Source organism: Phascolarctos cinereus, unplaced genomic scaffold, assembly GCF_003287225.1.
Source record: "Phascolarctos cinereus isolate Bilbo 61053 unplaced genomic scaffold, phaCin_HiC Scaffold_9;HRSCAF=440, whole genome shotgun sequence".
Lineage (NCBI taxonomy): Eukaryota > Metazoa > Chordata > Mammalia > Diprotodontia > Phascolarctidae > Phascolarctos > Phascolarctos cinereus.
The window spans coordinates 2,139,022-2,162,801 of NW_027556402.1; the positions used below are offsets into that span (position 1 = coordinate 2,139,022).

Consider the following 23,780-nt stretch of genomic DNA (forward strand, 5'->3'; position numbering starts at 1 on the left):
CGCGGAGCACGCACACACGTACACCACGCATCACGGCTACCCTCCCTCCCTCGGGCACGCACGCACGGGGCCGGCGCAGGCGCAGGAGGCGGCTCCTCCACCGAGGTGGAGCGGCGCAGGCGCAGAAAGCAGAGGCAGAGCGGCGCAGGCGCAGAAGGCGGCGGAGCATCGGCGGAGCGGCGGCGGCCCCCTCCTGGACCAACCGAGCCCCCGCGGCCTGACATGCCCCGGCGGCCCCGGAAGCCGCCCGCCCGAGCTCGCGGGGGCCTCGGCCCAGGCATGAGCTGGCTCTTCCCGCTGAGCAAGAGCGGCGCGTCGCCCGCGGCCGGGGGCGGAGGCGCGGGGGGCGGCGGGGGCGGAGCGGGGGGTCTTACCAGCCTCCAGCAGCAGAAGCAGCGGCTAATCGAGTCCCTGCGCGCAGCGCACTCCAGGTGAGGCCCGGCGGGGGCAAAGGCGCGGGCTCTCTTCCCCCTCCCGGCCCGGCGGCCCGGGCGTGTCCGTGGGTCCCGGCGCGAGGCTTTGCCTCAGTGTCCTCTTCCGTCTAGGGGCCTCGGAGCGGGGTCCGGAGGAGGAGCTGGGACCTGTCGTGGCCCTGCCTCAGTGACCCCCAGAGGAGGGGGCGCGGGGTCGTGCGGCAGCCCCTCGGGAGTTTCTTCCCTAAGATAAGCTTTCCACGGTCTGCCAGGGAGGCGGGGGCTGCCGTCTCCCTGGGGGGACACAGCCCCACGTTTCTCGCTTGGGGCCGGGGTAGGACTTGAACTCGGCTCCTCCTCCTTCAGCCCTACGGGGGCTGGACGCGGCTGCTGTCCTGCAGACGGACCGAGGGCCGTGGGAGGGCCTTTCCCCCACCGGCGCGGCCTCTGCTACCTTCCTGAGGACCCCGAAGCCCGCCCTGGGGAGCCGGCGCCCCGCCCTCTGCTCCCCCGGCCATCTCTCCCGGGGGTCTGCCTGCCAGCCCTCGGAGACTCCGGGGCGCCCCCTCCAGCCCGGGCTGTGTCCCCGGCTCCGCCTCCCAGAACGTCCGAATCCCCCTTCTCGTCTGCCCCTTCCGCGGCCAGCCTAGAGCGCTCTGCGCACGCTCCCTGGGTAGAGCGGACCCCCCTCGGGGGCAGGCCCGGCTGCTGGTTGTGTTCGGGGGCGCAGGTTCTCGTCCTCGGAGGGGCGGCCGCGTCCGGGGTCTCCTAAGCGGCTCTTTGTGTGCTCTGACCTTTCTTGCGCTTTGGAAGGGCGTGCGGTAAGGTGAGAGCAGCCCTGCTCTCCGGGCGCCCCCCCCGGGGGGCTGTGAGGAGCCTGGAGGCCTTCCCCTCCTCCCCACAGGTCCTTAATTTATCCCGGGGGCAGTGGGGAGCCACGGCAGCTTAGTGAGCGGGGCACCCGCCGTCCGACCCTGTTTTGGACCACCATCGTGTTGGCAGCGGAGAGATTGGCCAGGAGAGGGAGCTGGCATTTCTTAGGCACCGACTGCATGCCGAGTGCCGGGAGTGCAGAGACAGGAAAACGACAACAGGGACCTTAGACCCGTGTTGAACTAGGGTTGTGACTGGTGGTTGGAGAGGAGGGGCTTTTCCCAAGATTCCAGCGGTGGGCAAGTGGGGGGTAGAGGCCGCCCCGTAGCTTGCCAGCCCGAGTGCCCGGGCCCCTGGCGTGCCCTGGACAGGAATCGAAGGGTTCAGAGCGGGAAGAATCGGGCGCTGGGGGGTGGGCCTGCCATGGCCAGAAGGGGGCTGGCCGTGGGGCATTGGAGGGTCTGGAGGTGGCTTTGGAGCTTTGTGGTCCTCAGGGAAAAGGGCCTGGTGAATGGGCATGCCTTGGGTAGGAAGTGAAACCGTTCTCTTATGGCTGGTTTTAAGTACTACCTCAGTTCACATAAGGGGTTTGAGAACAGTGAAGCTTATGTGGTTGGATTAAGGTGGTCTAGAATTCTCGCTGCACCCCACAAATGCAAAGAAAACATGGAAACGAGCCGGACCTGAAGGCGCTTCTGCCAGGACTTAGCAGTAAAGTAAAGGGAAGGTGCCCCTGCAGTCACAGCTCCCTGCGTCCCCTTCATGCAGAGGGATGTCTCTTCAAGGTGTCTGGGCCACCCCTTCTCGCCTTCTTTCAAGGGAGATCCTTGACTCATGCTCTAGTGAAAAAGGAGCCCCCTCAGCTGCCCTCTGCTCTCCTCTAGCCGGTGTCTGCTCGCACTCTAGTCTTTAGTCTCCTTCCTGGTGTCCACCCGGCTTTTGGGAGAGCGGGTTTCAAAGTATTCAGGGGGAGAAGAGGCAGGATCCCGTGAGGAAATGAGCCTGAGAGGGATGGGATGCGGTCCAGGCTGACAACCAGGAGAATGAGTGGTGGTGTGAAGAGACCAACGTGGATGCTCAGCGAACATGTCGAGCAGATGAGATCTTTAAGAGAAGAAAGAAGGTGGAGGCCAGAGCGGGTAGCAGATGGATGTGTGATGTGGTGGTGTCCAGATAGAGTCAGACTATGTTGTAGACCCTCCGGCGAGCCAGGGCAGGTGCCCGGAACACGCTAACAGGAGGGATGGGGGAACGAGCATACATGTACACGTGCCTGGGTTTACACAGCCAGACAAGAGGAACACAGTCACTTTGCTGGGGCTTAACAGAAGATAGGGCGCGTTGATGCTGGCAGATTGGACTGCTGCATGCTGTCAGAGACCCCAGGAAAGGCCGGGCCTGCCTGGTGGGAGGGCCCTGTTTTCAGAAAAGAGGGAGAGAGTGGAGCCTGCCAGCCCGAGGCCAGGGAGGTTCCTTTCAAGTTGTGAGGAAATTTGGAGCATATTGTTAAAAGTGAAACAGGTCAGGGGAGCCGGCAGTGCTTCAAGGAGGAGACCTGGCCCTGCAGGGGAATGGCGTGGCTACCGGACTAGGCCTTTTTATCCTCCACTAGCCAAGTGTTGGACAGTGACCAGGGTGGGGAACCGGCTATGGTTGGGCACTTTGAGAACTGCCTGATGGCCAAGCCCTCGGGGTTTTGTTCCTTTCCAACACTGATGATGTTTTTCTTTTTATTTTCTTTCAACAGCATAGCTGAAATACAGAAAGACGTGGAATACAGATTACCGTTCACGGTAAACAACCTTACAATTAACATTAATATGTAAGTAGTCTGTTGTGTTTTGCACTTTGTTTTGCTGGCTGGGCTGTTTGCCCCTTCATTGGTGATTTCTGCTAACCTTTGGTGTTTTGTGGGCGTTTTGCTGACGTTTATAGGTCACAAAACATAGAACTTATTTGAAAAACAGCCTGGTGAAGTAGGTACTACAGGCATCATCCCCGTCGTCCAGATGAGGAAATGGAGGCTCTGGAGATGTGGGGTGTCTGCAGCAGGTGCCCCACGTTCTCTCCTCACTCCCTTATGATCTGTCTTCTGGCCTCCTCATGCCACATTGGTCTGTCAGTGCTCTCATGGGCCCCGGTTCCCCTCAACCTCTCTGCGGCCGTGGGCGCGGGGCTCTCCTCCTCAAGGCTCTTCCCCCTCTGGCTTCTCCTGCCTGTCTGACCATCCTTCTCCTTGTCCAGGACACGCCTGCTCACTGGGTGACCCCGGGCTTCTGCCCCAGGCCCTCCTCTCCTCCTGCACAACCTCACCGGGGAGCTCATCAGCCCCCATCCCTGTGCCCATCGCCACATCTGCCCATCCTGCCCCACCCTTCCACGCCTCCAGCTGCCTTCCATCTCAGACATGCAGTTGGCGTGTCCAGACCAGAGCCCGCTGTCTTTCCCCCGAGCCCTCCCTTTACCTTCCCTGCTGTCGTCAAGGCAGCACCGTCCTCTCGGTCCCTCGGGCTCTGGGCCTAGGAGGCACCTGTGCTCCTCACTTTCTCTCCCCTCCCAGATCCACGCTGTTGGCAGCGTCTCTCGGATGCCCCCTTCTTTGCTTCGGTCCCGCCCCCATCACCTCCCACCTGGACTACTGCAGTGGCTGCTGGGGGGGCTGCCTGCCTTGAGCCTCTCCCCACTCCAGCCACCAAGGTGATTTTCATGGAACATGTCCCCCTCTTGCCCAGTACACTCCAGAGGCTCCCTCTTGCCTCCGGGATCAAATAGGAGATGCCCCGTTTGGTGTTTGGAGCCCTTCACCCCCTAATCCCCTCCTCGCCCTGCACTCCCCAACACGTCCTCTTCCATCCAGTGGCTCCTGCCACTTGGCTCTCAAGCTAATAAGCCCCTCTGTCTCTGAGCTCTGGGCATTGCCTCTGACCTCCCCTCATGCCTGGAGCCCTCTCCCTCCTCTGCTCAACTGCTGACCTCCCTGGCTTCCTCTAAGGCCCTGCTAAAATCCCACCTCTGCTGGTCGATCCCCATCCCTTCTGCAGATAGCTTGCTTGTGTGTGCGTGCCTGTCACCTCCCCAGTAGGCTGAGCTCCTCGAGGGCAGGGGCTCTCTCTGGCCTCTTTCTGTGTCCCCAGCACTTAGCACAGTGCCTGGCACGTGATGATAGTTCATTGGCCAGCTGGCTGCCTGATCGGAATTCGGGTTTTCCTGACCTCACGGGTGCCTCTCCGCGCTATGCCGCCCCTCACGTCACAGGAGTAGGAACCTTAGATCTGCCTCAACCGAGGAAGATTCTTGGGATGGCCCTGGGTGAAGGAGCTTCCTGCCGTGGTGACGAAATCACAGGCCGGTTTCTCCTCCTGGCCTCAAGACCCGCCGTGGGCTTTTGAATCGGTTGTCCACGGACAGCTGACCCAAGAGTTAGTGTGTAATCCTTGGGTACAGAAAAGCCCAAACTGGGCTCAGATGGACGTTCTTGAGGAGTGTTCTCTTACCCATAGGCAGTTGGGAGCCACTGAAAATCTCAGAGCCAGGGCGAGGATGGGATGGGAGCTGCCTGTTTTGAAAGCCAGCTTTGGCCACTATGAGAAGGATGGATTGGAAAAGGGGGAGCCTGGAGGCAAGCGAGTGGTTCGGACAAGTCAGACGGGCCGGGACAGATGTTCTGGAGACAGAGCCAACGTGGCTGGCTTGGGGCTCACTCCCTCCCTTTCCCTTCTCCCATCACCAACTAGAGGCCCAGAGGGTTAGATTCTGATGGGGGAGAGGGTCCAGATGGGTCCAGACAGATACAGTATAAATGGAAATGGACCACCTGCAGGTGTGTACGGTGTGGTTTAAGTGCAAGGTCGTATGGGAGGGAGGGCACTAGCAGTGGCAGAGGAAAGTGGCAGAGTTCTTGAGCTGCACCCTCAGAAAGAGAGGGCTTAAGGAGGATAGGCCTTCCAGGCGTGGGGGAGAGACAGCGCAAAGGCGGGGCCTGGAGCATTGTGTGTGAGGGATGGAGAGAAGGGCTGGGCTGGAGCAGACCAAACACACGTGTCCCCATTGTGTTCTGTGGGTAGTGGGAACGTGCCATAAGAATTTGGTTCTATGGAAGAGTGACCTGGTCAGACCTGGGACTAGGGCGGGGAGGCAGGGAGACCAAGGAGGAGGCTGTTGCTACTGTTCAGGTAAGAGCTGCAGAAGGCCTCCACTACAGTGGTCTCTGTGGGGGGCAGGGGGAGAGAGGAGGGTCAGGTGCAAGAGATGTTGAAAAGGTGCAGTCAGCAAGGCTGGGTAGCTGACTAAACATGGGGAGAAGTCCGAGATGATGCCAAGGTCAGAAACTTAGGAGATTGGAAGAATGGTGATGTGCTCAGCAGAAACGGGGGGGGGGCGCCGGGGGCAGCTGGATAACAGGATGGCTAGACCCGTCTCACTGAGGCCTGGAATAGAGCTGTGGGACAGACCCACAGTGAGAGGGTGTGATGTGGAACATGAGCTGGCAGAGGAGACTAGCCGGAGCCATCAGACAGGCAGAAGGAGAATGGTCAGCACCGGCTGGTGGAGTAGATGGGTCAACACTCATAGCTCCAGAGTGTTGTGACATCAGGATCAGATGTGCCCCTGGCCACTTTACTCACTGGCCTTCAGGCCTTTCTCAGGCTACCTTTAGTCAAAAGGTAATCAGAAATTCCAAGAAACTAAAACTGCCGGGGTCTGTAAGGATGGTCATTCAGGCTGGACAGGCAGAAAGGAGGAAGGGGAGAAGAGGAACGGTTCAGGTTTTAATGTGCTGAGTTTGAGGTGCCGGCGGGATGGCCATCAGAAAGTTGGAAATGTGGGGCCTTCAGCTCCGGAGGGCCATAGGCCTGGTGCGGACTGTTGGTCACAGAGTGGAGAGAAGAGGCCTGAGCCTTGAGGGACAGTCCCATACTTTACAGGGAAGGAGGCCTGGAAGAAACAGAGTAGACAGCCAAAAAGGAGCAGGCGGCAGTCATCTGTTAAGTGTGTGTTATGTGCCAGGCACTGTGCTAAGCCCTAGAGATACACATCCTGCCCTCGAGAAGCTTACCTTCTAATAAGGGAAGGCCACGCTGCCAAGGCAACTGAAGGGGGGCGGACCGGTGTGGCAAAGGCCGGAGAGTCAGAAGCCCAGCTGGGAAGGGAATAAATTATGGCTGGGTCCATCCCTAACATGGAGGGCCTGGAAGGAACCTGGCATTGGAAAAGGGCACCAGCATGGTGGGGGCACGTTCCAAGGGGAGAAAAAGGTAGAAAGAGATGGGGTGAGAGGGGGGAGAAAGCCTTGTCGTGGAGGTAAAGGAGGTGGGTCAGATGGGGCAAGCCATCCTGTAGGGCCAGAGGTTAGTCTGGGGGCAAGTTAGGGAGCCAGGAATGTAGTCAGCCCAAAGGTGGGGGTGGGAAGAGGGAGGGACAGAGGAGTCGGGAGCACTGACCACCGACCGGTCTGGAGGTATTGGAAGGGAGGGACCTGGGGGCCACCGCCAGTTCTGCTCCTCGCTTTGCTGAGATGGCTAGGTTCAGTGGCCTCCACTGGACAGTTTTGTAGTAGGTTTGACTGCAGGGTCAGGTTGGCCAAACTTTAACCTTTCCATGTTTTGTTTTTGGTTCATTAAAAAACATTAGCATTGGCCAACAGCAGAGGCTCTGGGTGCTGCTGTTGCCGTCAGCGTGGGAAGTGGAAAACACCGGACCCCATAGGCCTGGGCGAAGTAGCGCTGTCAGGGAGCAGCTGCTGACCCTGGGGCCTCGGGCTCCCATGCGGCCATCCTGAGGCTCAGCTGTCATTGCCTAGCTCTGGGAGGACTGTGTGTGTTGAATGGAGGACTTACCATGTCTTTTTTCTTCTGTTCACCCCCCTAGCTTCCTTCCTCCTCAATTTCCTCAGGAAAAACCAGTGATCAGTGTTTACCCTCCAATACGACATCATTTAATGGACAAACATGGAGTGTACGTTACCTGTCCATTAGTAAACAATGTAGGTATACGGGATTGGTTAATCCAGATAAATTAGGGAGCCCTGCTGAAGAGCAGTTAACCTGAAATGAGCTTAAAATGTGGCGTTTGTGAGGCTGGGGCTTGGGAAGGCGTCCTGCCACCAGGTGTCAGCTCTGCTCTGATGCTGTAACCATCAGATAAATTCCATTGCATTTGCTCTCTTTCTGTCACCAGCACCATGGTGGCAGGAGATTGTCTCTTCTGCACCTCTGGGTCTCAGAGACCCTTGTTTTTGCTTCTTGGAAGGATTGGAATCAGGCGGTCCCCTATTGTAATTTTGAGTGTACCTCCCTACGTGGCTCACCTAAGGAACTGTGCCTTGAGTGTACCAACCCTCAAAATTGACCCCTGAAGGGTTGAACAGCTCTCTTTGAGCTCTGATTCATTTCTGAGGGATGGTCTGGGACCCACTCAGCTCTCAATGACGTGGCTGAGTCCCAAGCAATTGACCGACAAACCCATTTTAAAGCCAGTCTGTGAGTTGTGGTCCACCTACCTCTGGTCAGCAGCACTGGCCTCTGTGGACCCTGCATCTTGTATGTCTGTCCGCATTTTGGTGCCTCATTGGGCCATGGAGGTGACCCTGCATTCTTGAAGGCCAGGCCACGAGGAAACAAGAGCCTGAGAATACGAGTGGTCCCAGAGGTGTGTCATCCAGGGATCTGCCTGGCAAGCGGGTGGGGGTGGAGAAGCCAGGCTTTTGACCACCAAAGTCTGGAAAACTGCTGATTGTTAGAGAGCTTTGTCCTTTGTCATGGGAGAAACCCCCACTTTAAAGAGCGAGGGGTTCATGAAGTTACCCTAACTCTGCGGGCTGAACACCGGTAAGCCCTGCGTGTTCTTTCAAAGAGATGTTATAAATAGCCTGAAATAGCGCTGCCCTCGTTTTTCAGTTCACCATGCACTCAGACCTGGGGAAAATCGTTCAGAGCCTCTTGGATGAGTTTTGGAAGAACCCTCCAGTTTTGGCTCCCAGTTCAACGTTTCCGTAGTAAGTATAAATGCTTAATAAGTAATACTTAACAAATAGTAATATATGAAGTATAAAATAACGTAAAATAGATAAGACACGATATAAATAAGCTTAATGAATAATAAAAACTTAAATAATGCTTCATAAATAAGCAAAGTCTACTTATAAAGTGACTCTAGCAAGTTGGGGGTTTGGGCAGACTTTCCTCTGTGTTTAGAGATACATCCCTGCTTCCCTCAACAGCTCCTCACCTCCCACATGGCTTTCCTGGTTCCCAAATCTCCTGCTGAAGGAGGGGCTCGGCCCTCCCTTAACCAGTGTTCCCAGGAAAGCCCGTCTCTCCTGACGCTGTTGGCGGTGGGTGTGGGGTTTTCTTGGTCTGAGTTTAAGAGAAGGCTGTTTCCTCAAGCAGCGTCCTGCACGGTTTTCGCTCATCTGCCTCACTGGATTGCTATAAGAAAAGCATTCGAATGGCTCTCAGTTGCTTTATGAGTGTGATATATGGTGCGTGAAATTGTACATGATATGGTTTCAGGGATCGAAGGGGAGAAATCCCCTTCTGTTGGGGAAGCATCGCCCTTTATAGAAGCAGGTGCAGACCCATTTTTCTCTGTCTGAGGTTTGATTTGAACTTGGGTCTTCTTGACTGCAGGCCCAGCAGGTGTAGCTGCTGGACCACGTGGCCAGCTTCTGCACTTGAGCGACCAGGATCCTCAGCCTCATTTCACTCTTCTCTGTGACTCAGTCTCCTTGTTCTCCTGAAGGTTTCCATGGCCCTTTCAGTAAAACAGGGATGATAGGGTGCGTCTGTCTGAGGCTTTTTGTTTGATGTGTAAATCCCCTTCAGAATAAGGCAGAGCTTTGTCGTTGGCAGAACTAGAGAGCCGGCTTCCTACTATGCAGCACGGTGTGAGCCAAGTGTACGTTTAGTCATTCTGTCCGTACTTGGGACACCGTGTTACGAGAGACGTATTTCTGCCACAGAAGCTTAGACGCCTTTGTTGGCTTTCACCAGAAGGCCTCTCGAGGAGCTGCCCTGTCCTGTGGCCCGGGCAGCTTCTAACCTCCTTCTGGCCTCTTACTTTCCCTTCAGCCTGTACGGTGGCCCAGCAGGAATGCCTCCCTTATGCTGCTCAGGGTTTTCCGTTTCTCCCCTCCTATTCTCCACAAGAAGCCAGCAGGCCCATGGCTTCTGTCCCGGTTGCTGACACTGTTTCTCCGGCCTCGAGTTACTCCACACCCAAACCTGCTGCTCCCTCCTATGGTTTCCTCTCCAGCCTGCCGTTGCCCGTTCCCACCACAGATGCCCCGATGCTGGTAGGTGTCCTGGGCTGACTCGTTCGTGGGGGGGTGTGCAGAATTCCCAGGCTCTCCCCCAGAGATACATCGGCCCCAGGATTTTCTCAGGCCGGTGATTGCTGTTGTATTGCCAAGAGTAGGAATGGGAAAAGCCAGAAGAGGGAAAAACCAAAATGAACTGAAAGCCGGTCCCAGAATGCTCAGCTTGGGAGGAGGAGGGCTGCATTGGCATGCTTGACCCGGTGCTCCTGACGCATCCTGGGCCCTGCTGCTTCAGAATCTGGGTGAGGGCTGGCCTAAGGTGGGATCAGCCATCCCTCAAAAAGAGCTGAATGCAGAATGCTCAGACCCTGTGGCCGCTGCGCTTGGAACGCGCCAGCTCTGTAGCGTTGCAGCCGTATTACATCCGTGAGCACGTGGCAGGGTGGAGAGGATTCAACAGGGGTTGTGACAGCCTGAGCTGTCTAACCGCATCGTAACCTCCTTCAGACAGGCCAAAACGGGTGTGGTTACAAGATGCCTGATATTCCTGATGCATTTCCAGAACTCTCTGAGCTCAGGTAAGCCCGGGTCGTCACGCCACGTGTCATACACAACGGATCTGTCCTGCGTGAGGCAGGAGACGTGGCCCTCAGCCCACCGCAGGGAGTCGGCCACCATTTGTTAGGACTTACTGTGTGCCCAGCCATGCTCAGGCTGGGCCGGGGCATCTGGAGATAGGCATAGATGGTCACCGCTCTCCAGGAGCTCTCAGGCTGGTGGGACAGATGCCGGGCCAGCAGCTCCATGCAAACTGGGTTCAGACAGGAAACGGGAGGTGACCAGGGAGGGAGGGCTTGGGTGGTGGTCCTTCCATAAAATTAGACAGTTAGGAGTTCTTTCTGCAGCCACTATCAGTCTACCTCGTGGACTGTGGCCTGGTCAGTGTACAACTTTACAGCATGCAGTCATTAAGCACCTAGGATATGCTAGGTCCTGGCCTACAAAGTCCAAACAAAATAAAGACCAGGCCATAGGGAAATCAGGGAGGTGTCCTGTAGGACCTGGTGCCGGATGGGGCTTTGGAAGAAACTAGAGGGTCTGTAGAGCTCATGGGTGTAAAGCAGCAAGCCCCCAGTTTGGCCAGATCAGAGATGTGGGAAGGGGAGTTGCATCTGACCCCACTGGCATGCCAAGCGGGGCCCAGGAGGCCGTGAAGGGTGTTCGTGCTTAACCGGGAGCTCTAGCCACGCTCCAGAGTCCTGGGAGTGACATGGTGGGGCCTGTGCTGAAGGTCTCTCGCTTTGGAAGCTGCGCTGGGTGGGGATAGGGGGAGACCACCTTAGTCTGGGTGAAGAGGGATGAGGGCTGTGCAGGCACCCACACACACGTTAGGGCAAGGAACTGGTGGCTTAGAAACAGGAGGTTTGGGAAGAAGGGTAGGCTGGGGAAGACAGGTCTTTCTTGGATGTGTTAAATTTGCTCTGTTTGCGAATGAACACACGAGCAGATTAGTACTTACTGCTGGACAGGCACAGTGCCAAGTGAAGGGTTCACAGATTTAAAAGGCAAGACAGTCTCTGTCTTCAGGGAGTTTATATCCTCACAGAAACAGGAGTGGTAACGGTGAGGGACACTGAGTGGAGCCAGGGGAAATGGATTCCCGGGAACTTTCCAGGAATGAGAGATGGACGGTGTGGTGGTGGGGCCCAGAGACCCCAAGAGAGCCCGCCCAGGATACCACATGGTGATGGTGATCTGGGAGTAGCCCTCTGAGCAGAGATGTGGCCCATGGCCACACCTTGGGCTGGAGCCACAGGTTGGGGGTGACCCAGGAGGAGTCAGACCAGATGGGAGACACAGGGAAGAACGGAGAGACATCAGTCTGAAGCCTGAGGACGAGACCATTTGTGTCCAGACAGATGGAGGGTCGTTTTGACGTGGTCGGAGGAAAGCAGGGTGTAACCCAGCATTCTCGTTTCTGTTCCATCGTGGGCTCCTCCAGGCCCAGCGCCTGAACCAAGCGTGTTCTGATGTCCGGGCTGTGTGACCGGCCAGCCGAGGCGTTTTTCTTTCCTTTAGTTTTCCTCGTGGAGATTGGTAGGCCTGTCTCTTTGGAATAATCACAGCTTTCACTGAAGAGGCCCTGGGATGTTTTTGGTCTTCGATGTACATCACAAAGGGCCACAGAATGAATGTTTTGAAATGGACGTTCCATTAATCTGTTTGCAGTTTTTGATTTTAAAAAATTACAGCACATCTGAGTCGATTCCTTTTACCTATAAAGCTCGATTCCTCTCTTTTATTTTGACAGTGCCATCCCTACGAGGTGGGTAGGAGCAGAAAAATCGGTTTCTCTCGAAGCGTAAGAAAGTTGTTAGTGAAGCAGTTAGTGGGTCAGCCGAGGTGGGTGGGAGGGCCAGGGCCAGGCTGTGTTTACATTGCTTCCCAAGTGATTCCAAAGATCAGCAAGGAGAAAGCTGCGAAGAATTCATTTGCTTTTGTTTTTATGTTAGCAACGTAGCGCCTGAGTGGACTCCGCTTAAGATTCTGAGTGAATAAAAGGGCCACCTTTCCTGTGTTCATCGTCAGTCCACAGTCATTCGCTGAGTGCCTTTGTGCCAGGCGTACAGAGACACAGGAAGCTGTCCCTCTAGGTTGGTCAGGCCCTGCTAGGGAGCCGCTCAGCCTGGGGCTTGTGGAAAGCGTGTGCCCACTGAAGTCCCCTGCCTGGGAAGCGCTGCCCAGGACATAACGCGGTGAGCTGCCAGGTGCTGTGCTAAACCGTGGGCATCCGCCCTAAGCCTCCGCCTTCTGGTTCTGCTCACTTCACTCTGCATCAGTTCATGTGAGTCTTTCCAGGTGTTTCTGAAACCACCCCGTGGTCATTTCTCACAGTCCGGCCACGACTTGTTCAGGCATTCCTCCGTTGATGGGCATCCCCCCTATTTCCAGTTCTTTGCCACCACAAAAAGAGCTAATGGAACTTTTTTTATACAGATAGGTCCTTTTCTTTTTTTAAAATCTCTATGGATTACAGACCTAGCAGTGGTATTGCTGGGTCAGAGGGTATGCACAGTATCCTGGCCCTTTGGGCATAGTTCCAGATTGCTCTCCAGAATGGTTGGACCGGTTCACACTCCACCAACAATGCATTAGCGTCCCAGTTTTCCCACATCCCCTCCAGCATTTGTCATTTTCCTTTTTTGCCAACTTTGCCAATCTAGGGGGTGTGAGGTGGTACCTCAAAGTGGTTTTAATTTGCTTTCTCTGATTACTAGTGACTTACAGCCTTTTTTCATGCGGACTATAGATAGCTTTAATTTATTCCTCTGAAAACTGCCTGTTCATATCCTCTGACCATTTGTCAGTTGGGGAATGGCTAAGGAAGTAAGGCATTCTAAGAGGCAGGGGTGAAGACAAAAGGCAGAAATGGTGATGGAGTGGCCCCTGTGTGGCCAGTTTGGCTGGGCCACAGGGTGTGGGCGCACCCCTTGGACACCATGTAAAAAATGAAGGCCCGGGAACTTCTACTCTGGGGGTGACGGCAGGTGTGAAGATCAGCTTTCTGTATCAGGTGGTGCTCCTACTGATGGCTCTGGAAGGCCGTGGGGTGGGGGATGTTCTGGCCTGGCAGACGGCCTCTTCAAAGGCAGGAGATGGCAGCCTGTGTGGGGTCCTCAGTCCCCCAAATTTACAGATGAAGAAACCGAGGTCCAGAAGGGTTAAGTGATTTGTTTATGACGTGACCTTTAAATGATCTATGGCCTAAGATGTTAGTCTATGCCTGATTTCTGCCAGCTATCCCAAACTGAATCAGCATGCATTTATTAAGTGTCTACTCTGTGCTGGGTCCAGAGAAAGGCAACATTAGTCCCTGCCTCCAAGGACCTCCTGATGTATTGGGGAAGATCTCTATAGGATAAACCAGGGATTATCCGGGAGGGAAGGCCTCCGTCATTAAGGGGCCCAGAAGGGTGCTTGCAGAAGCCGCGGCTTTCTTGAGACTTGAAGGAACCTCGAGGAAGGTGGATGGTCAGACAGGGGCCGGATCCTGCTGTGTGAGGGGCAGCAAGTCCATTGTCACTGGGTCCTGGCCTTCAGGGCGATGAATGAAACTGGGGAAGGCGGGCCTTTGAAAGCCTGGCATTGGAGGTGACTGCAGTCTTGGCTGAGGGTTGAGGGGGGGTGATCGGGCAGGCTTGGCAGCTGAGGGGAGCAGCATCTGGAAGGGGAAGGGGGAGTCCTGAGCCATGGGGCAGGATGGGCGGGGGGGGGCCTCGCTGGAGGCTTTATCTCATACAGGGCCGCTCTGCCTGCCTTCCTGCTGCCGGGTCACTGCCCGATCTGTTCTGCAGTGACCCTGTTGTTGTCCTAGGACTCGGATGTGATTGCACTTTGTGGTGGCTTGAGGCTGGGTCCTGCCAGCTTCTTTCTCGGGTGGTCGGTCCTCGGCTGAATTGTGCTGCTGTTTCCCTCCCTCTCTGAATGTGGGAGTTAATTTAGCAGTGGCATTTTTATCATCAGCTCGGCCCGTTTACATTGCATCATTTGCATTTGCATTTGTCTTTATTTCCATAAAGTACATCTTGTACTTTTAGATAGATTCCAGTGGATGCCCCTCTATTTTATCTATCATGTCGTGACCTTGCATGTAATTTCTCTTTCTCCTCCTCAGTTTTGTTGGTGATGTGCAAATATGCTGATTGATTTTTATTTATTTTATATACTTCAACTTTGTGGAAATTACTGTTCTGCAAAAAAAAAAAACCACTATCATTTTGATTCCCCTTTTCTGTGCTTATTTCCCCAATTTCTTTTTCTTTTCTTTGTAATGGCAATGGTTAACATTTATATCGTACTTACAACGTGCCGGGCAATAATTATCTCACTTGATTCTTACAAGTACCTGACAAGGACACTTGTATGTTACATCCTCATTTTATAGATGAGGAAAGTGAGGCACCTAGTAGTTATGTGACTTGTCCAAGGTCACACAGCTAGGACATTTTGGAACTCAGGCCTTTCTGACTTGAGGCCTAGCATTCTATCCACAGTGCCAGTCCATCATTGCTCTAGCCAGCACGTCTAGCACTGTATCAGATAATGATGCACAGTGGACGTCTTTGCTTTTTCATTGAGCCTCTTAGAAAAGTCTGGAGTTTATGTATGTCAGCCCACTTACGCAGAATGCTGGCTCTGAGTTTTAGCTAGATACGATTTACCACGTTAAGGAAAAGTCACTTTCTTGCATTACTTTTAGTGTTCTTGTGTGTGTGTTTACAGACGTTTATGCTTTTTTTTTTTCCTCAGAAGACTTCTGTGTCTCTTAATAAAATCATTATTTTACCGTTTATAATTTTTTTCATATTGAACCAGCCCTGCATTCCTGGGATAACTCCATCCTGGTGGTTTTTTCTTTTTTGGTCTCTCTCTTATTTAGGAAGCAGGACCATATTTTTATCAAAAAGGAATTTGTTAGAAGTTTTGTGAACAGCTTATGTAACAATAGAATTAATTTTTCTTTGATCATTTGTTTGAATTTGCCTATAAGCCTATCTGGTCCTGGGGGCTTTCCTTTGCTAGTTTATTTATCGCTTCTTCACTTTCTTTTCCTCTGATTGGATTAAATTTTTTATTTTCTGTTCCGTTAATTAGGCCATTTTATACTTTTATAAATATTCATCCATTTCATTTATGGTATTGCATTTTGTTCTTGTTTAATTAAATTTTTTTATGCTTTAAATTCCAGGCTATCTGCCTCCCTTCTTCCCTCCCTCCCTCCCCCCCCCCACACTGTTTGATGCAGATTTACAAATCTATGTAAAACCACACTGCATGTCCTTCTCTTGTTATCATTTCTTTCTCTGGAATTGGATAGCATCCTCTACCATAGGTCCTTCATAGTTGATTTGAGTATCTGTCGTACTCAGAATAGCTGAGTTATTTGCAGTTATTCTTCAAACAACATTGCTATTACCATATACAGCACTCTTGGTTCTGCTCACTTCACTTTGCGTCATTTCACGTCTTTCCATGTTTTTCTAAAACCGGCCAGCTCACCATTTCGTACAGCCCGGTAGTACTCCCTCACGATCCCACACCACGACCTGTTTGGCCATTCTCCGCTAGATGGGCATCCCCTCCGTTTCCAGTTCTTTGCCACCACAAAGGGAGCTGCTCTAAATAACTTAAAACATGAAGATCTCTTTCCCTGATCACCTTGGTAAGCAGACCTAATGGTGGTGTTGCTGGGTCAGAGCTTTATAACTCTTTGGGCCCACTTCCAGATTATTCTCCAAAATGGTAGGTGCGATAATGTCCTTCCAGCATTTGTCATTTTCCCCTTCTATTATTTTAGCCAATCTAATAGGTGTGAAAAAAAATCCCAAAGTTGTTTTGATTTGCATATCTCTAATCAATAATAATAATTTAGAGTGTTTTTTTCCATGTAACTGTATTTTTTAATTTCCTCATTGAAAAACTGCCTGTTCATATCCTTTGGCCATTTATCAATTGGGGAATGACTATTCTCAAATCTGGCGAAGTTCTCTGTATATTTGAGATATGAGAACTTCATCTGAGAAACTGTCTATAAATTTTTTCCCAAATTTTCTGCTTTCCTTATGATCCCGGCTACATTGGTTTTATTTGTGTAAAAGTTCTTACCCATTCTACATCTCCTAATGGTCTGTTTCTTGTTTATTCATAAATTCTTTTCCTGTCCATAAGTCTGAGGTGTTTCATGTTCTTCTAGTTTTCTCAGGGTATCTCCGTCTCTTAGGATATCTAGGTCACATGTCTATTTTGCCCTTATCTTGGTAAATGGTGTCAGTGTGGTATCAGTTTTATTTATTTATTTATTCAGCAAAATTATAGGCTTATAGTTTCATTAGAACTCTTATCCTTGTTTCCCCTCTGCTTCGGGCCTTTTTTAAACGAGCAGGGGATGGTGAATGTGCTTCTGTCCGCTTGTCCAGACCTCACTCTCCTAACCTCCACCCTTGCGACGCTGGTGTCTTTTCTCTATGACCAGTCCCTCCGTGTGTCGTCTTCCCTTCCACTTCCCAGTTCCGCATGTGTCCCTTTGGAGTTGAATGGATTTCCACGCCTCACTCGGTGTCTTCTGACCTCCTCTGATGGGTTCATAGGGGAAGGAGAGGGGCTCAGGGGCCCTAGTTTTCTCATGTGTCTTGATTACAGTGAAATGGTAAGTGTTTTCCTCCCCGTTCTTTCTCTTAAGCTCATCAGAATATAAGGAGACCCCTCCCAGTGCCTCTGTCTTTCTTTCCACAATCCTCAGTAACCTGAGGGCTCTCAGGGAATGCGCCATCATGTGGGCCCTTCCAAGCACTCAAGTATCTTTTTCCTTTTCATGTTTCTCTCGACTCCTGAGGCGGCATTTCCTGCTGGCTGTTTCCCTCAGCTGTCGCAGGCTAGAAAAATGACTCATTCTTGTTTCTTCTTGGATTCTCTGATCCCTCGGTCTTTCTCGGAGACGTCTCTCTACTGTAGAGGGCTGGGCTGCTTCCTCCTGCTCTGCTGGGCTTGCTGGCTTAGGTGTTACCATGGTGACATGGGGTGGCTGTCAAAGGGAGGATTGGAATGTGAATCCTTTGATTCCCAGACCAGCCCTGTTCCACCTCACCACCCAAGAGTCAGGGTTGGGAAAGACCAGAAGGCTGGTGTGGCCAGACCTAGGGGCGCCTGAAGGAGAAAGCTAGAGGTGTAGGGGAGAGGCTAGCTGGAGAGGGGCCCTCACGGCCAAGCGGATGATCCTCAGCATGACAACAAGCCTCTTGGGCTTACTGATCATTGGGATGGGAAGATGGCTTTGTAGGGGAGAGTCTTGAGGAAGGCTGTAGCGACAGGCCGGGCAAGAATCACCTGAATGTCACCAGCAGGAAGGCAACGCCCTCGGGAGATGCGGGACAGTCGGTGACGGGAGCTACTCGTTACTGCTGATGACCTGATGACCGGGAGGGGGGTCTGTCCTGGGCACGTTGGGTTTCAGGTGGCTGTGGGGCTCCAAGGGCATTTGGTGATGTGCGGCCACGTAGAGATCTCGGTGGGATCCGTGGCACCCAGCAACACCATCAAGCAAGAGGGTCTAGAGCGAAGGTGGCCCCAGTGGAGCCTGGGGGAACCCCGGTGGTTGGGGAGAAGCAGAAGCAGGAGGGGGCAGTGCCTTAAAGGGCCCAGAGAAGGGAGGACGGAGGAGAACTAAGGAAAGAGGGTTCAGTGGGGCACCTGGAGACAGAGGGGGCAGGGGTAAGGAAGAGGGAGGAGGGGCGGGTGCTGACAGGGGAGGAAGCAGCGGCCGGGCGCTCACCCGCTGTCTCCCGGGTGCTCCCAGCCTGTCGCAGCTGACGGACATGAATGAGCAAGAGGAAGCACTCCTGCAGCAGTTCTCGACTCTGCCGCAGCTGAAGCAGGTCCTTGCGGACAAGGACGAGCTGGTCAGGAGCATCGAAGACCTTGCCCGTGAGTCTGCTCCCCCTTCCCCCCGCTGGCTTGGCTTCCCGAGAGGTGCATTGGATACTGGCTTAAACGTTGGCTTAATTTTGCAGGGAAAAATCTCCTCTTGGAGCCCAGCCTGGAAGCCAAAAGGCAGACGGTCCTCGACAAGGTCAGTGCATTGACTTTCACGGAGAACACACCAAGGATGGGACCGGAAAGGGGCCAACACGCTCTTTTTGCTCTTCCTTAGTATGAGCTGCTCACACAGATGAAGTCAGGCTTTGAAAAGAAGATGCAGAGGCAGCATGAGCTTAGCGAGGTAGGACTTTGTCTTCTGTGTGGCTTTTGGTTTCTCTTGACCTTGGGTCCCGCTGTGGCCTTCCTCAGCATCGTGAGAAGGATGGGACAGTGAAAGCCCCACAGCGCATCTCAGGAGCCTTGGTGGGTCTGTCTGACCCGTCGGCCGGCCCCAGGGCTGGGGGACAGCCTGATGCCAAAGTCATTTGTGGGGACCCTGAAGGACAGTGGCAGAGGGCCGCCTTGGGGTTGTGGGGTTTAGATCTGGGAGGGCCTGGGAGATCAAAGGAGTCCTTCTTCTGCACAGTAGGCCCCTCCAGGGCCACGTTCTGGCCTCAGAGGGTGTTGTCCCAGCCAGTCTCAGGAACCCTCAGCTCCAGCTCCTGCATGGGGCCTCAGCCTCGGCCTCTGCCTCCTCACACCATCTCCCACCCCCCAACCTCTGGTGCCTTTCCCCCAGGTTAGCTTGTGTCTGCCTTGTGTAGTTGGGTGTGGCCATATGCACATATGCGCGTCCAGGTTCTCCTTGGACTCCGGGATGCTGTCTTTTCTTCATTCTTCTGCCCACCTGATGGTACCTCCTTAGCCCTTGTCCCTCTCCGCTCGTGTGAGCATGCCCTGAGGGTGGGTCCTGGACCCTCCACTCTTCTTGGTGTGTGCCGTCCTTGAAGTTGTGCTCAGCGCTCCTGTGCTCAGCCAGTGCAGCTCTGCAGGTGACAGCGTGCCCGTATGGGTAGATGAGCACATACGTGGATGTTCCAGTCATGCTGGTATCCAGAACAGTCCTTATCCTGTCTCCCCGCAAACCCAGCTCTTCTCCAGCCTTGGCCATTTCTGTTTGTGGCGCTGCCTTCCCCTCCACGTTGGATAAGTTGCTAAGTCTGGTCAGCTCTACCTCCAGTCTACCCCAGTTTGGCCCGGCTTTGGCAGCCCTCCCCTCCCACGTCCTCGCTGGCCTCCTTTCTGTTTGCATCTTCCCTTCCATCTTGGTGGCCTCCTGAGGAGGGTGAGACCCGTCCTTTCTCCTCACTGATACTGGAGGGAGTGAAAATAGACTGGGCCCAGGGATGAGCCTTATTGGAGCTACAGTGGCTCTTTGATATTGGAAGTTTACACTGCTGCACAGCAGACTTGCCTTCTCCTGTTGGCTCATTGAAAGGCGCTGTGAGGACGGCAGCCGCAGGCAAGGCGACGGAGCCATGTTGTTGGGGGGCTCTGACATGATTAGGGGGCCTCCTGAGGAGAGGGTTATGTCTGTAGGTGAGGGGATAGCAGACTCTGCTCTTCTCTGTCTGGGAAGTTGGGAGGGACTGAGGCTTTGCAGCCCTCAGGGCTGGGCCGCTCACTTCCTGCCCTTCCCAGCTGGTCTGGGTGAGTGTGGGGTCCTCTGAGGTTAAGGCCCTGCCCCCTCTTCTCACTGAGGGAGTGTGCCTAGAGGATCATTCATTCTGTCCTCTCCTGCATCCTTTTTATGTCCTTGCTTTGAATGGTTACTTGTACCCGTTCCCCAGCAGACCATAGAGGGCTCTCCCTATCAAGCAGTGTCCCCTGTACTTCCCTGAGAACCTCTGGGTAGTAGGTGCTTAGGTCATGAAGGCTGGTGGGAATCCGGCAGGCAGACTGAGCATCGCAAAGGCGTGGGGGCAGGAGAGGACTGCCATGGTCTGGTCTGGACGGAACGGAGGCCGGGTGCAGGGAAGTGAGTTTGGAAAGCTGGGTTGGGACCAACAAGTGCCAGGGGAAGGAAGTCTGGGCTCCATGGCGCCAAAGGTCCTGGGATTCGAGGAATAGCCTGGTCAGAGCAGACTTGAGGAAGGTAACTCTGGTAGCTGGCGGGATGGGAGCAAGAAGAGGCTTGTTCAGGGAGGGTAAGGTGGAGAAAGAAAAAGAGGAAAAGCTTGTTGTGAAGTTGGGAGGGGGAGGAGGAAGGGAGAGAGTGGAGAAGGGGGGTAAGAGGAGAGAGAGGGAGTGGAGAAGGGGGGAGGAGGAGAGAGGGAATAGAGGAGAGGAGGAGGAAGAGAGAGTGGAGGGGGGTAAGAGGAGAGAGAGAGGGAGTGGGGGGGGAGAAGTAGGGAGAGAGTGGAGAAGGCAGGGGAGGCCCCTTGCAGCAAGGATGGGTTTCTGGGCACATACAACTCACTCTGGAAGGCGCGTTTCTCGGTTTTTAAGCATTTTCATATCTGTGTTTTTGCGGTTCCTGTGCTGTTGATGCTGCACTGAATCCTCAGTACCCACCAAGTGAGACGGTTCCATTTCATTCTCCATCTGTGAGGAAACAGCACAAGATTCCTGATGGGTTTTGACTCTTCCTGCCTGGGGGGCCTGCCGTTGGCATGGCAGGGCATGCCATGCACCAGCCCCTCTGGGCTCTTACATAAGGAAGGGGCTGTAGCAGCCACCCCGGTCCGGTGATGCGAGACTCCCCAAGTGTCCCCAGACTGTGCAGAGTGGGACGTGATTTTCATCCCACTGCCTTTGAGAAAGCCTGTGCTTCCTAAAAGACTTTGGAGGGTCACCGGCGTCACCTCTGAGAATGCTCTGGATGTGCTGTCCATCCAGGGGGGTGGGGGGCGCCTCCTCTCTTCCGCAGTCCCCAATGCCATTGTGTCTTTCAGAGCTGCAGTGCTAGTGCCCTCCAGGCAAGGCTGAAGGTGGCGGCCCATGAGGCAGAAGAGGAGTCAGACACCCTCGCCGAGGACTTCCTCGAGGGCAAAATGGAGATAGATGATTTTCTCAGCAGCTTCATGGAGAAGAGAACCGTACGTACCAGTGTGTGGCCACGGCCTGGTCACTTGGGTCAGACGACTGACCGGCTGGCTGGCTGCCTTGGGGGGTGCGTGTCTGGGGTCGGCAGAGGCTGGGGCGTGGGGTAGCCCATGGGAGTTGGACGCTGACGGCCAGGGGTGTCCTCATGAGCCCCGTGCCACGCATCCCCCTTGTATGGCGCCCCCAACCACCGCTCGTCTGTTTGCCCGGCTACAGAGGGACAAGAGCTTTGCTCAGTCTTCCTAGCTGTGGAAGGCTTGTCTCGTGTCTTATTGTGACTGGACAGACCAGACCTGGAGGGAGGAGGGTGAAGGGCCCAGAGGCCCATTCGGGGAGTGGGGGGACTTTGGGCTGTCATGACTCGGGGTCCTTCTCCACGTTCCCTCTAGATTTGCCATTGTCGCCGAGCCAAAGAGGAGAAGCTTCAGCAGGCCATGGCTACCCACACCCAGTTCCACGCTCCCCTCTAGGTAAGGGCAGAGCGTCCACCGAGGAGGTGGGGGGCCTCCTTCCTGTCAAATCCCCCCACCCTCCTCCTCCTCCTCCTCCTCACACTCATCCCTGGCCAGGCTCCCCTCCCGAGGAGATCCCCTCCATCCTGCCTGGCACACACACACCAGCCCCCCAGCCTGCCTTCTCCTCCTCAGCGTGACCGCTGGGCTGCAAGTCGAGCTCCGGCCTGTTCTTTCTGATGCTGGTGGGGCTTTGCCCGCTGGCTGGATGCAGGCTTCTCTTGGGCAAACTTTGTTCTCTGCTCTCTGGGCTGGGCTGAGGATGTTGCCCCGTAGGCTTTTCAGGAGGGAGCGAGCCACTTCCCTCGTGTCATTGTCTGAAGTGCATCCCTAGTAAATTGGAGGGGTTTTTTCTTTGCAGATTTTCCTGAACACGTGAACTGCCAAGAGAAGAATGAACAGTCCCAATTAAGCACATTTGCAATAGATGTGATTTGCTAACAGGCATTTCATCCTAATGGTTGTATTGTGTAATAGAGATTAACTGTATCCATTGCGTAGAGCTGGGCCTGATTTTGTACAAATTAGGATGCCTTTTATTATCTTTGTTTGAAAAATCCTTCTGCACTCTTTGCACTAAAATATCCTTTGTATTTATTGTTGATAAAGTCTTTTACCATATTTAAGTTTCTGCTGCTACTCCCTGATTATTAGAAATTAAATACCTATGCATGTAATTTTGGATAAATTCAAGTATTTTATAAATTCATATTCTTTTAAATTCATATTTTTAACTGAAATGGACTGGTTTATTTATAAAGAAAGTCTTGGCCTTTTTTTCCTTTTCCTCCTGCAATCTTTTTTTTTAAAAAAGTTACTATCTGGGATAGTGATCACTAAAATATCACGTTCCCTTTATCTTTCAGGAACATTTTTCTTCCTGAGTGATGCCAATATGTCCAGCTTTAGTCAGTATAAAGTCCTCCAGCGGGTCATTGTGGTGTGGTGGTGACTAACTCGGGGCCTGTGCTCTGGGGGCCCCTGGGAGCCCCCTCAGCCTGGCCCTGGCTGGGGGGGGGGCTGACCCTCAGTCATCCACGGAGCAGCCCCACAGACCTCCAGGAGGTGGTGGCTCATCCCTAGAAGGCTGGCCGCGCTTCGGGCCATGGCTTTGTCTTTGTGTTGTGTGCTTCTGGCCACAGCAGCAGGAAGGTGAAGATGCATCTGGCCAGGTGGGCCCCGCACCTGGGACAGGAGGAGGGCCCAGAACTGCACCTTTGAAATCACAAAGGATATAACGAATGATTCTGAAGCCAGCATCTGCCCTGCAAATGTACTGGTTTGATGTTTTCAATGAAGGCTGTGTCCAGAAGGACAAGGCCCCTGCACATGAAGCCATCCTGTAGGACTGGCTAGGCTGGATCATTTAGAAATGGATTTTCTAAATAGCTCATTACACAAGGGGAAACAGGAAAAAAAAACTGGGTATGTGTTCTGGCTCTGCAGAGGGAAGTCAGGACACAGACAACCCCATCACTTTTTCCCTAACCTTTCATCAGTGAGTTTTACCTCTAATTGGAGACTAAATGAGAGCAGTGTGGGGTGGTGGAAACACTAGTGGCTTTGAAGCCAGAGGTCTGCCACAGCCTCGCTGGGTGAGCTGGGTCAGGCCTGTGACCTCTGCGCGCCTTAGTATGTAAGGAGGCGTTGTGGGCATCTCTGGGAGGATGTACCAACTTGTGTAAGATGTGAGGGCGGGCTCTCTGTGATCTCATGAACAAATAAAAGTCATTTACACTTTTCTTGTAAAGGTTGACTAAATGCATTTGTTACCTTTTGTCATTATAAACCCTCGCATACTTTGGACTGTTCCTTCTTGTGGAAAAAGTTAGGCATCTTTGTAGGGAGGTGTGACCTGGCAGCCAGAACCTTCAGTGGGGCTCGGGCTGGCAAGGAGATGGTCAGACCCGGGCCCTCATCATCAAGGACAGGGAAGGACCTTGGCATCATGCCTGAAGAATCAGGGCCAAGGTACCTCTGCTTAGCTCTCGAGAGCAAGAGAGATTAGCCTTATGCTTGTCCCCAGAGAGCTGGATGAGGACCAGTCGTGAGCAATGCTGAGAAGCCCATTGAGGCTTGCCAACCATCGGAGTCCTAAAGGGGAATGGGCTGTCGGGGCAGTGATGGGCTCCCCTCCCTTACTTCAGTCAAAGTCTGAGTGAGAGGTGGGATGGGGAGGAAATCCTGTACAGGCATGGGGTGGAC

At 53.7% G+C, this 23,780-nt stretch overlaps 1 protein-coding gene across 1 annotated transcript; it reads left to right on the forward strand.

Annotated features, from left to right (window-relative positions):
• Nucleotides 1–222: 222 nt before the first annotated feature.
• VPS37A (VPS37A subunit of ESCRT-I) lies at nucleotides 223–23,325 on the forward strand. Its single transcript, XM_020976754.2, is given in 13 exon segments — nucleotides 223–431; nucleotides 3,034–3,108; nucleotides 7,155–7,269; nucleotides 8,183–8,280; nucleotides 9,356–9,383; nucleotides 9,385–9,579; nucleotides 10,051–10,121; nucleotides 17,897–18,024; nucleotides 18,111–18,169; nucleotides 18,251–18,319; nucleotides 20,913–21,056; nucleotides 21,453–21,533; nucleotides 21,937–23,325. Coding segments are annotated over 12 exon segments (1,272 nt in total). The 3' UTR covers nucleotides 21,937–23,325.
• Nucleotides 23,326–23,780: the final 455 nt, after the last annotated feature.